The sequence below is a fragment of the Ziziphus jujuba genome, chromosome 2 (genome assembly GCF_031755915.1).
Source record: "Ziziphus jujuba cultivar Dongzao chromosome 2, ASM3175591v1".
Lineage (NCBI taxonomy): Eukaryota > Viridiplantae > Streptophyta > Magnoliopsida > Rosales > Rhamnaceae > Ziziphus > Ziziphus jujuba.
In genome coordinates, this window is record NC_083380.1 from 29,163,863 (window position 1) to 29,177,331 (window position 13,469).

General features: G+C 29.6%; 1 protein-coding gene across 2 annotated transcripts; it reads left to right on the forward strand.

Annotated features, from left to right (window-relative positions):
• The first annotated feature begins 419 nt into the window (after positions 1-419).
• On the forward strand, positions 420-11,870 carry LOC107419328 (uncharacterized). Of its 2 annotated transcripts, none has more exons than XM_048474360.2 (9): positions 420-542; positions 862-906; positions 1,048-3,866; positions 4,610-5,044; positions 6,716-7,159; positions 7,823-8,269; positions 9,359-9,844; positions 10,826-11,272; positions 11,482-11,870. In XM_048474360.2, exons 3-9 carry the CDS (start codon positions 1,599-1,601, stop codon positions 11,521-11,523), a joined length of 4,569 nt encoding a protein of 1,522 aa, XP_048330317.2. In that variant the 5' UTR covers positions 420-542; positions 862-906; positions 1,048-1,598; the 3' UTR covers positions 11,524-11,870. The 2 variants fall into 2 exon arrangements, with proteins under 2 accessions (XP_048330317.2, XP_048330318.2); XM_048474361.2 differs by having other exon boundaries at positions 428-542; positions 859-906.
• The last annotated feature ends 1,599 nt before the right edge of the window (positions 11,871-13,469 follow it).

A 13,469-nucleotide genomic window follows, 5' to 3' on the forward strand; every position in this document is an offset into this window, starting at 1 on the left:
ATAATAACAATGATAACAGTGATGAGCCATATGACTGGGATGGGTATTTTTATTTTTTTAACAAATCGTAGACATAAAGAAAATGCCAAAGCTAGCTGGCAACCAAGTTGAAGTGGCTCAATACCCAAAAAAAAAGATAAAAATAAAATAAATAAAATAATAATAATAATAATAATATTATTATTAGTATTATCAAATAAAAATAAAATATATAAAACAATGAATAATATTTTATGTACTTTATTTTTAATATTTTATTTTTATTTTTTTGATATTGATAATAATAATGATATTATTATCATTATTATTATTATTAGTATTATTATTTTATTTACTTTATTTTTATCTTTTTGGTACAGAGCCACTTTAACTTGGTTAATAATAATAATAATAATATTATTGCTTTTCCCTCAGCTTCAATTATCCTAACTCACAGTACTCCATTTCAGCTGATAGTTGATCGTCGAACTGAGCCATAGAATCTCCTTTGCCTTGATATTGAAAGCACAGCAAGGCGTAGACACACTAATAAAGTCAAATCTGTAAGTTGAAGTATTATGTTTCAAGGTCGAAACATATGAGTTAGCTTCCTGGTTTGCAGTAGTTCTGCGATTTCCTTTTTTTTTTCTTTTTTTTTTTTTGGGGGGGTTATTGTTAGAGACATAATATAAAAGAAATGAAGATCAACCTTTTACCAGTTTAAATTTTGGGAAGAAGTGGTAATATAATAGTTACATATTAATCTTTTTCTTACCTTCCTTGCATTTATTTTCTTACAAAAAGAAGAAAAAGGAAAAAAAGGATTTTAAGCTATATCTATACATTTTCTTGTTTTATTCTTTTGTTCAATCTTTGTAGCAGATTGCTGATTTGCAGTGCTTGTCACGAAAGATATTGGTGTTATAGGTAGGCACTTTACTTTTATTGTTTGCTATCAATTTTATTATTTTATTTAGTGTATTTTTTATTTTATTTTATTTTTTTGGGGATGAAAGTTGAATTAATCGTAATTATTCACCCTTTTGCTATATAATAATTAATATTTAGGGGGTTATATATGGAGTTTCTCATGGCCATTGGAACTTCTATTGTTGAAAAACTAGCTGAGTACACAGTTGCACCGGTTGGCAATCAGTTGGGTTATGTCTTGCATTACAAACGTAATATAGACAACCTAACAACAGAAACTCAAAATTTGAAAAATCAGAAAGAGAGGATGCAACATTTGGTGGAAGATGCTGGAAGAAAAGGTAAAGAAATTCATGGTGATATTAATGATTTGCTAAACAAAGTTGGTGAAGTCTACGAAGATGCTGTAAAGTTTTTAGGAGATGAAGATCACACAAACATGAGGTGTACTTTTAGAGGGTCTTTTCCGAATTTGGTATCTCGGTATCAACTAAGTAGGAAAGCGAAGAAGATTGGAGAGTCTGTTGTTAAAATCAAATGTGAGATCAACTTAGAAAACATTTCTTACCGTCCCAAACTACGAAGTAATTTTGAAAATAAAGATTACATAACGTTTGACACAAGAGAGGAAACTGTTTTGGGAGTCATGAAGGCCTTGAGAAATGGAAATATTAGAATGATTGGAGTGTATGGCATGCCCGGTGTGGGAAAAACTACACTTGTCAAAGAAATTGCAAGAATGGCCTTTATTCAATGATGCGGTGGTTGTTACCGTATCACAAACACCGTCCCTCAGAAACATTCAACAAGAAATTGCAGAGAAGCTAGACCTAAGACTTGACAAGGAAAGTATATATGAAAGAGCACTTCTGCTACGGAATAGATTGAAGGGTGAAAAGAAGTTCCTCATTATTCTAGACGATGTTTGGAACAACAATGAACTAAACCTTTTGGACGTTGGAATAGTTTTTGAAAGTGATCAAAATGGATGCAAGATTTTATTGACATCCAGATTCGAACGAGTATTGCGTGATGATATGTGTGTTGAGAACAATTTCCAAGTTTCACTTCTATCAGAAGATGAATCATGGAATTGGTTCAACCATATAGTGAATGATTCAATTAAATTAGATCCTGAATTCCAACATTGTGGAACGATGATTGTTAAAGAATGTGCATGCCTGCCAATTGCCATTGTAACAATGGCACATGCATTGAAAAACCGCGCCTTGCCATTTTGGAGAGATGCTTTGGGACAACTACAGAGGTCAAACCAGAGTGAAAAAGTGTACTCTCGAATCAAACTATGTTTTGATTATTTACAGAGAGAAGAAGCAAAATCTTTGCTTTTGCTTTGTGCTCTACACAAAGAAGATGAACGCATCAAAATGGAGTATTTGATGAGATATGGTATAGGCTTGGATGCATTCGAAGGTGCAAGGACATTGAAAGCAGCAAGAGACAGAGTGTACAGTTTGGTAGAAGAGCTAAAGGATCGTTGTTTGTTGCTTAATGGTGACTATTCTGGTACAGTTAAGATGCACGATGTCATTCGCGATGTAGTCATATCTATTGCGAAAGAAAGCCATATGTACAGTTTTAGAGATGGTGCTGAGGCAGAAGAATGCTTGAAAAAAAAGAAACCTAAAGACGTAAAGGCAATTTCACTACCTAATGGTTTTGTGGATCAGCTCATTTCCGACAGGTTGGAATATGAACAACTTGGGTTAATTTTGATAAACGAAAAGAAATCTTTTCGAATCCCAAATGATTTTTTCGAATACACAAAAGAGCTTACGGTTCTGAAATTGTCTTGTCCATATTTAGAAGTACCTCCATCTTTATGTTTCTTGCAAAATCTTCATATGCTGTGTTTTCGTGGTTGTGTCTTGAGAGACGTAGCTTTAATCGGAGATCTCAAGAATTTGGAAATTCTTGACCTTTCATGGTCCAATATCGAAGAACTACCAATACAGATAAGGCAACTTACTCGTCTACGATTGTTAGATTTGAGTGGTATTGAGTTTTGCTATCCTCTTCAAATGATTCACCCTGATGTCATATCGCATTTGAAGCGTTTAGAAGAGTTATACATGGGGACTTTTGATAATTGGGATCACTTTCGGGTAGCTGATGGAGAAACAAGTAAAAATGCAGGTCTTATAGAGCTCAAAGATTTAGTTAACTTGACTGCTTTAGATTTACAAATACCTGATGTCAAGATGCTGCCAGAGGATTTATTCACTCAAAAATTGGAACGGTATAAGATTTCGATAGGCATTGCACGGTTCTTGGACAATGGTTATGATTTTTTGCAAATCTCAGATTCAAGATATTTGGAAATCAAGCATACTCAAAGCAGTCTAGTGCTACTAGATCATGGTCTTCAGATGTTGTTGAAAAGGTCTCAAGTTTTGTATTTAGATGGATTAAATGGTTTGAATAACATTGTTTGTGAGTTAGATAAAAATGGATTTCCAGAGTTGAAGAAGTTGACATTTAAAAATAATTACAAGATTGAATACTTGATCAACACTACCATGGAGAAAATTGATCATCCTTGTGGTGCATTTGGCAGCTTAGGGTCACTGTGCCTTGATAATTTGACAAATCTTGAAAAAATATGTCATGGAAAAGTCACAGATGAGTCATTCAAGAGATTGATGGTTATAGAAGTAAGAGATTGTGATAGATTGAAGAATCTCTTACCAATTTCTTTTGCTAGAAAACTTGAGAAGATTGAAATAATTGATTGTGAGATGATGGAGGAGATATTAGAAGATGATGATGATGATGATGATGATAATGAGGAAGCAATTTACAAGTTTCCTCAATTGTGCTCCATGACATTGACAAATGTATCAAAGCTTAGACAATTCTGCTCCAAATTGGAGAAAAATAGTACATTTCATAACAAAGAGGAGCCATTGATTGTCTTGCCTCTGTTCAATGGGAAGGTACCCTTTCTTGCTAGCTTTAATTTCGTCATTTATTACTTTTATTAATTGTATATTTTGTAATGACACTGAAAGCAGAAAGAAGACATTCATATATGCACTTTTTCTTTTTTTCTTTTTTCTTAAAGTAGTAAAGATAATAATTTTTCTTTTTTTCTTTTTTCTTAAAGTAGTAAATATAATAATTTTTCTTTTTTTCTTTTTTCTTAAAGTAGTAAAGATAATAAACTATAAGTCTCATAAAAAATAGTTTTGCTCTTTTTTCTTTTATTTTCTGTTTTTTTATCATTACAGTTATTCAAATCACCAGCTATACAATCCTCATAGGGAAAAGATAGCTTTTTCAATGAACTCGAATCTGGTACTAAAGATAAGAAAAATAAGAAGGAGATAAAAGTAATTAAGAAGCTATAATGTACTTAGTAGGGGAAAAGTTATTACGCTAAGGTGTATTCATTTAGACAATTATCCCAACCGTATACTTCCAAACTTTTTGACCTGGCTTTTTCTTTTTCTTTTATTTTTTTTTTAGTAAATAACTTTTTGACATAGCTGATCAAAAATTGCTACTTCTGAAGAGAATTTGGCACATATCTATCCACGATAGGACTGACTGTTGACCAAAAAAAAAAAAGACTAATTAAATTTTATCCTTTTTTTTTTTTTGGCTAGAATTAAATTTTGCTATTTATATGAATGAAAAAAAAAAAAAATTAACATCACGTTATTAATTATGGTTGCAGTTTGTTTGTTTCCCGAAATTGAAGATTTTGGAATTGTGCGGATGTAATTTCATGAAGATATGGGATGACCATCTTCTGCCTGGTTTGACTTGTTTCAAAAATTTAACAAAATTGGATATAGTCAACTGCAGGTCTCTGAAAAATCTATTTTCGTGTAGTATGGCAGTGGGTTTAGAACAACTCTATTCTATTCAGATTAGCGATTGTACAATGATGGAAGAAATAATGAGCAGCAATATTAATGGAAGGAGACATGTGTCATTCCCAAAATTAAGTTATCTGAAGCTACAAAATCTTTCAAAGATTACTGGATTTTCTTCTGAAGTTGTCATTGAGTTTCCATGCTTAACTGAACTTTTCATTCAAGATTGCCCTGAATTTAGGACTTTCATTTCCGATTCCCATGACATGTCATGCATTCTCTTCAACAAAAAGGTAAGTACATTATTGCACTTGTTTTTTAAGCATTAATTATGTCCTGTTTAATTTGGGTAATTAAAATTTCTTTAATTTTGATTTGACCCTAAGAATATATTCAATAAGAATATGATATGCCGGATAAGTAATATGAACAGTGTGGTGAAGATATTGTTCTCTGATGAAAGTGTCTAGAATATATGTTAAATTGATGTGAAATAAATATTTTCAAGTGAATGTCTACACTTAAAAGGCTTTATTAGATTTTGTAAAGTTTCTTAAAAAGAAAATTTATGTTATAAGGTTAATTTTTTCTTAAAAAAAAGTTAATAAAATATATAATTAATTAATAACCATAAATAGCTTTTATGTATATTACCATTGGAAAACAATTTTAAAATTGATTGTATATTTATATAATTTAGATTTAAATAAGATCAATTTTTATGCTGCATAAATAACAATCAATCCACATTCAATAAGAGATCTCCAATAGGAATTGTGAAAAAAACAAGCTATATAAGCAATATTTATGACAATGTTTTAAAAAAATTGTTCTTCAAGGGAAAAAGCATCTCCAATAAATCTCTAGATTGTTATCTATATGGCATAGAAGTTGAAAAGACTTTTAGTTTATGTGGCATAAATGTTTACTTAATAGATATTCAACCTAAAAGCATCTACAATGGTAAATATGAATTATTGTCTATGTGACATAGAAATTGACATTGTTTAAATTTAGATAGGATAAATGTACAGTCAAATTAAAATTATATGTAGTGGTAATGTGTAGAATGATATCTATGGTTGTTAATTAATTACACATATTTTATCAAGTTTTTTTATTTGAAAAAAAATTGAATTTGTAAGAAAATTTTGCTTTTAAAGAAATTTTATAATATCTGATAGACCTTCCAAAAGTAGAGTCACATGCACAGTATCTATTTTTTTCTTGCTACGTCAGCTTGACATGGTGTCTATTTTTCTGATATGGTAAGGAAAAAAAAAAAAAAAAACGACTGTTAAGGTGATCATCTACTTTTGAAGACTATCAAACATTATGAAGTTTCCTCAAGCAAAATATTTCCTAAAAAGTCAATTTTTCAAAAAAGGAAAAAAAAAAAAATATATATATATATATAAATATATATATATAATTAATTAATAATAATAAATAGTTTTCTGCATATTACTATTACTATAAGTGAACAATTTTAAAATGAACTGCACATTTATGCCACGTAAATTGTGTCAATTTATCTACTACATAAGCAGCAATCCATATTAAAAATTGGAGACGCTCTAATTCTAGAATGAATATTGAGCTGATGAGGCCTAAGCATTGTCAATGTAAATATCTACTTCTACAGAAGATGATAATTTCTTTAAAAAGTCAACTTTTTCAAAATAAGAAAAAATTAATGTAATACATGATTAAGTAATAGTTATAAATAGTTTTTGTGCATATTATTATTGAGAAACAATTTTAGAATTGACTATACATTTATACTATCTAAATTTCAACAATGTCAATTTTTATGCCACACACAGAGCAATCCTTATTCGATCTTGGAAATACTCTAATACGGATCTGGTCTCTTAATTTCCTTATGAATAAAATCAAGTTAGTTTGTGTTGACGTATCTTATTGAAGAATTGGTCTAAATTTGATGGTCTGTGAACATGCAGTTTGTTTCTTTCCCCAAATTGAAGAATTTGGAATTGTCTGGATGTAATTTCATGAAGATATGGGATGACCAGCTTCTACCAAGTTCCACTTCATTCCACAATCTCGAAAAATTGTTTGTTGATGGCTGTGGTTTTTTGAAATATTTATTTCCTCCTAGTATGGTAGACAGTTTCAAATATCTCTTTTCTCTTGAGGTAAGAGATTGTATAATGATGGAAGAAATAATAACCAATACTGATGAAGGGATGCATCAGATGTCGTTCCCTGAACTAAATTATTTGAAGCTAGAAACTCTTCCAAAAATTACCAGATTCGTATCTCAAGGTTTCATGGAGTTTCCAGTATTAACTGAACTTTACATTCAAAATTGCCCAAAATTTCCAACTTTCATTTTCAATTCGGGAGGGAACCGCGCCACCATGCCGCCTTTCTTCAATGAACAAGTGAGTTTTTTGATTGTTTGTTTTTTTTTTTTTGTTTTTTTTTTTTTTTTCCTTTTATTACAACAAGTTTTTCTTTTGTATCTTTGATTATTTTTGTCGGAGCAAAAATTAATTCTTAAATATATATATATATATATATATATTGACTTGTATTGAGTTCCAATACTTATACATATCTTGCTTATGTGAAATTTTTTAACCGCTTATTTTCTTTTTTTCAACTTTGATAAACAATTTGGTGCTCTAACACTAGTTGTGTGAAACTGTGAATCATGTTTTGTTTTTTTTTTTTTTTAATTTCCTTCTCATATGTGAAGAATTGTCTAGTATATTGGGATATATAAGAGTGTCCAATAAAATAAGATGAGATATTCTATCCCATTAATTTTTCATGTCTCTGTATTTGACCAATGATAAAAAAAATAATAATAATAAATAAAATAAAATAAGCTAAGCAGATAAGGAGTAACCATTTTTTAGATGTATGATTCTATCATTGATATGACAAAAATGGAAACAGATAAATTTTTATCTGTACTAGAATACATTTAAATTACTATCAACCATTTTGTGAGTAGTACTAGATATTAATTTCTGCTTTTTGTATCTAACTATATAAAAAATAAGCAACCTTGTAACTTTGGTATTAATTTGTGTATGCAGTTTGTTTCTTTCCCCAAATTGAACAATGTGGAACTATATAGATGTAATTTCAGGAAGACATGGAATGATCATCTACCATTTAGTTCTAATTCATTCCGGAATTTAACAAAATTGCTTGTAGTCAGCTGCAAGTTTTTGAGAAATCTATTTTCTTCTACCATAGCAGCAAGTTTTGAACATCTCTCTTATCTTGAAATAAGAAATTGTATGATGATGGAAGAAATAATGAGCAGCAATAGAAGGACATGTACAAATGTGTCATTCTCCAAGCTAAGTCATATGAAGCTTCAAAATCTTCCAAGGGCTGGGAGATTCTCTTCTGCAGTTTTCGTCGAGTTTCCAATGTTAACTGAACTTTCTATTGAGGATTGTCCTGAATTTAAGACTTTCATTTCGGATTGGGAAAAGAACAATTGCTCTGACATGCCACCTCTATTCAATGAAAAGGTGAGTTTTTTTTTTTTTTTTTAATAATTTTTATGTAATTATATGTTTTTTCTCCTTAATTATGTCCTGTTTTGAGTTCTCTTTTTGTACTTTTTTTCTTAGGTTAAATTAAAAATAGGGGTAAATTACAAATTTCACCTTTTGACTTTGACCCTTTAATATTAATTTGGCTCTCAATTAGAATTTCTTATTAAAAAATATCAACCTTAAAACTTTGTATAATGCATGTGTCAATTAGGTCCTTTTTAGTATTAGTAAAATTTGCTAAAAATTAATTAAACTTTAGAACATTTCTGTTCATTTTAACTTGTAAAAGAATTCTTAGTGACAAGTTTGAATTATCATGCGTTGTATCTTTAAAGCAAACAGGGAAATTTAACCAATGACCAAGACATGAGGGTAAAAGGTAAATATAACTTACCAACCAAACACTAAAATTTTGATCCACTTTGTCCTCAATCTCCCTAAAATGTTTATAAATGATAACGAACTCTATCTCCTCTATCCTTTCTCCCTTCTGATCCTTCCTCATATCATCCATCTGAATCCTCTATTTTCATGTTCTCCAACCAAATTCCATCCACACATTAAATTTGTTTCAAGCTAAATCATTTAGAGACTTCAATTTAGCACTAGGGATATATTAATGTTACTGTTGTTGATTTGGAGCTTGTACCTAATGAAATGGTGGTTTGATAGGGTAGTGTGGCGGCTTGAACAAATACATACTATAATTATAAGGGATAAGTTAGTTAATTAATTTTTTCAAGTGAAGTATTGTTATAGCTAGATAATTGATATATTAGTATATGGAAATATCCTAGGCTCCGTCCCCAAAGAGAATGGAACTATATTAGTATAATCTAAAATTTTTGACATGAGATGTCAAAAGTTATTTTTGAAAAGAGAATCTGGCATAGATTAAGATTGGTGTAACCAATAAAGAAACACAGAATAATTTACTTTCATTTTTCGTAAATTAATTCTAAAGTGTAGTTATCAAATTTTATATAAGAATTGTAAACAATTTTGAGAGAACTATTTGTTGTTAATTTTGTCAGAACTTGACATTAATTAATCTCGTGGCAGTTTGTTTCTTTCCCCAAGTTGAAGAACCTGGAGTTTACCAAAAAAAAGTTGGAGAGCTTGGAATTGTCCAGATCATGTAATTTCATGAAGATATGGGATGAACAGCGTCTACCAAATTCAACTTCATTTAATAATTTAAAAAGCCTGCTCATAATCGGCTTCGACTTTTTGGAAAGCCTATTTTCATCTAGAATGGTAACGAGCTTCAAACATCTCTATTCTCTTGAGATCAGAGATTGTACCAGAATGGAAGAAATAATGAGCAACAATGAGAGAAGGTATAAGATGTCATTCCCTAGACTAAATTATTTGAAACTTCAAAATCTTCCAAAGACGACAACCTTCTCCTCTTCAATTTTCATTGAGTTTCCAATGTTAACTGGACTTTCCATTCACAACTGCCCTGAATTTAAGACTTTCATTTCCAATCGGGAAGTGAACTCTTGCAGCAGCAGCAGCAACATACCATCTCTCTTCGATGAAATGGTGACATTTCTTTCCTACTTTCTCTTCCAATTTTTCGCTTACAATATAACTCTAATTTTAATATATATATATATATATATATGTATTTTTTCTTTGCTATGAATTATGATATGTTAGGAACATGTTTTCATGTTACTTTAGTAACTTAAGATATTTCTAAATTAATGATTTAAAATTAAATATTGAGTTGGACAAGTGGCAATGGTTCTCAACATATATGAGGTGGGAATATTTTCTGACATATCTAAATTAATGTAGCTGATCATTCTGCCTTTAATTATATCTAGGTTTGAGGGTTTGTTTCTCTTTTTTTCCCCCTTTCCTTTGTGAACTTTGTTACGAGGTCAACTAATTTTGGGGGAAGGTAGATTACAAATTTTACTATATGTACAATGTTGATCCTATTTAATATCAATTCAGTCCCTGAACTTTGGCTTTCGAAAAGGAAGATCCTACAAATCTCAAATTTTGCTTTCTAAATTTTTTCTCAAATATGCAAATGGAATGCCCCATAAATACACAATTTAAAAATAAGAACTTGAGTGTTGAAGTGGTAATCCATTGTACTTTGGGATTTTTCTTTTGTATATCTGGACATGCAATTGGGAAATTTTTGAGAAGCTAAATTGGGAGATTTTCAACAATATTTTCTTATTTTTTTTTTATAAAAAAAATATTGTTATTTATCTACATTATTGATAATCAAACCATGACATAACTTATATTCATGGTATATAGGGTAGTTAATTATTAAATCTTTTTTTAAAATTTTGAAAAAATAAAATCTATATTTGAGAATGACAACCTGTAGTACCATCAGGATATAATGCATGTAAAGTTGCCGAATCATCAAGCTTAAATTCTATATGAAAATATTATTACATGAATGTAAAAAAAATATATATGAATTACTTTTTGAGCTTCTTTGTTTGATTAAAGCTAGGGAACAATCATTTAACTTGACCTTATTTGTATCTGCAGGTTGTTTCTTTCCCCAAATTGGAGTATCTTGAACTATCCCGTTGTAACTTCGTAAACATATGGGATGCCCAATTTCTACTAAATTCCACTTCATTCTGTAATTTACGGTATTTGCTTGTTGTTGGCTGTGGGTTTTTGAAGAATCTATTTTCATCTACTGTGGCACCAAGTTTTGAACAACTCTATTCTGTTAAGATTAGAGATTGTATGATGATGGAAGAAATAGTGAGCAACAGTGAAAGGACATATAATATGTCATTCCCAAAATTGAATTATTTGAAGCTTGAAAGTCTTTCAAGGATTGCAAGATTCTCCTCTGAAATTTTTGTTGAGTTTCCGGTGTTAACTGAATTGTCCATTCAAGATTGTCCTGAATTTAAGACTTTCATTTCCGACTCAGAAGAAATCTCGTACACCGACGTTACACCACCACTCTTGAACGAAAAGGTGACATTTTTAACATTTTCCCTCTTCTATTCTTCAACATATTTTACCATATGTACCTGTATTTCTTTTGCACAAATTACAATGATTTCTAGTGCTTGATTATCTTTTAGGTCCTTATTGTCCTCGTGCATTTTTTGAATATTATTTTGTACCTTTTTTTGTCTAACTAAAAGACAACCATATAACTTTGACATTAACTATGTTTGCAGTTTGTTTCTTTACCCAACTTGAAGAATTTGGAACTGTCCTAATGCTTTCAAGAAGATATGGGGGATGACCAGCTTCATTTGCTTAGGCAGCGAGTTTGATCAATGTGTCCCTTGAGTTGATAGATTGTTTGTTGATCAAAGAAACAATGAAATTAAATAGTCGAATTTTCATCAAGTTTTTAGTGTTGACTGATTTTTCTGCCCAAAATATAAAGATTTTCATTTCCACGGTTAGAGGTGAACTTCCTAAAGACAAAACGTGAAGAAAATAAATTCCAGATGTTTTTCATATAAAGCAGTATTCAATTGTATAAGCTAGAGAAACTAGCACTTTTGATGGCTACATTTGTTGAATCGGTAATTAGTAAATCGAATTATAGTCCTATTTATATGCGTGTGTGTGTGTGTGTGTGTGTGTTTGTAGCTTCTATCGGGTTGACCTAATAGTTTTATCATTGAATTACCCCATCCATTATAGCCATTTAATCATTCCAAAGATTAAGATTTAAAATCTCATTTATGAACCTAGATTTTGTAAGGTTTATTTCTTCAAACAAGACTATATGTCATTAAATCTATATTAATTTTTTTGATTTTTGATAAAAGATCTAATGATAAAACCATCAGATTGATTTAAAGTAGATCTGACTCTATACATAATGTGTGTATATATATATATATATATGCAAGTCAGTATCAAATAAGATTTATCTTATTTTATTAAACCAAAGTTAACATTTTTTGACTATTAGACCACACAAAAACACTAAGATTTAAAATTCAAAAATCAACAAATTCAATTCTAAATTGTTTACAAAATTTTGATTTTTTTTTTTTTATCTCTGATTACTCAATAATTTCCACATGTACAAATTACACTTTTTATAGGCCCAAAAATTACAAATCACACTTTTTATAAGCCCAAAAATTCTTTCACAAAATAATCCATTTTTTTCCTATTTATTGGTTTTATAATGAAAAGTATGGGTTTTTGTCACCTCTCCAATTATCTCTCCATTAGATAAGGTTTTTTGGCCTCAACACTTATTTGTTGAGGAAAAACTGATCTAATTCGAAGTGGTTGATGTTTATACCAATTGACCATAGAAGAAAAATTCCAATTCATTCCTATTAAGCATCCTTCCTATTAATTTGAAATTTTTGATCAAATATATATTTAGTGATATACTAATATCCTATTTAGAAAAAAATCAATTTTGTCAAAATCCGATAATAAATAAATATAATTTTAAATATTAAATTTTAATATAATCTAAAAATTTAAAAATAAAGACTTCGTATTAGTCCATATATTAAAAATTTTATTTAAGTTTAACTATATATATATATATATATTTTATTTGTTTAAATTAAAGCATAATCAAATAGCCAAATGCGTTGATGCAACAAATGTAAAATTGTTCTTGATGATTTGACTTGAGAAAAAGTTATATGATTTTGATACTTAAACGTGACACTCCTATATATATATATGAGAGAGAGAGAGAGGAAAACACGTTCTCCATACAAATTTTTTTAATAAATAATATGAGCTTTTAATTAATACGATCCAAAAGTATAGATATGCCTTTTTAAAAACCTTAAATTATTTATATCCATAAACACCCTTTTAAGTTTTATCATTTCCTTAAATAATTTAATTTTTTAAAACAATATTTTTCTCTCTTAATTAAATAATCCTCTTTTCTAATTAAGCCCCAACCATATGTTTATATCCATTTGTAATTCTCATTGTTAGAATCGATCAGTGCATCGAAAGGCTTTAAAAATGGAAAAAAAAAAAAAAAAAAAATTTGCTCTGAGTTTTATCCACGCCATGATGAATTTAGACTGAACAAAGGACTTGGATAGGTCGAGTGTAATCACTGCTTGATTACAGTAGGAGCTACACATCCTAATGGTATGTTTTAGGCATAAGCATGTGGAAAGAAGTAATGCAATTTTTTTTTTTTTTTTTGGGGTCCTTT

Coding starts and splice junctions, on each gene's coding strand:
- LOC107419328 (XM_048474360.2), top strand. CDS start 1,599: ATGGCATGCCCGGTGTGGGAAAAACTACACTTGTCAAAGAAATTGCAA. Junction 5,045..6,715: donor GCATTCTCTTCAACAAAAAG/GTAAGTACATTA, acceptor GTGAACATGCAG/TTTGTTTCTTTCCCCAAATT. Junction 7,160..7,822: donor CGCCTTTCTTCAATGAACAA/GTGAGTTTTTTG, acceptor TTGTGTATGCAG/TTTGTTTCTTTCCCCAAATT.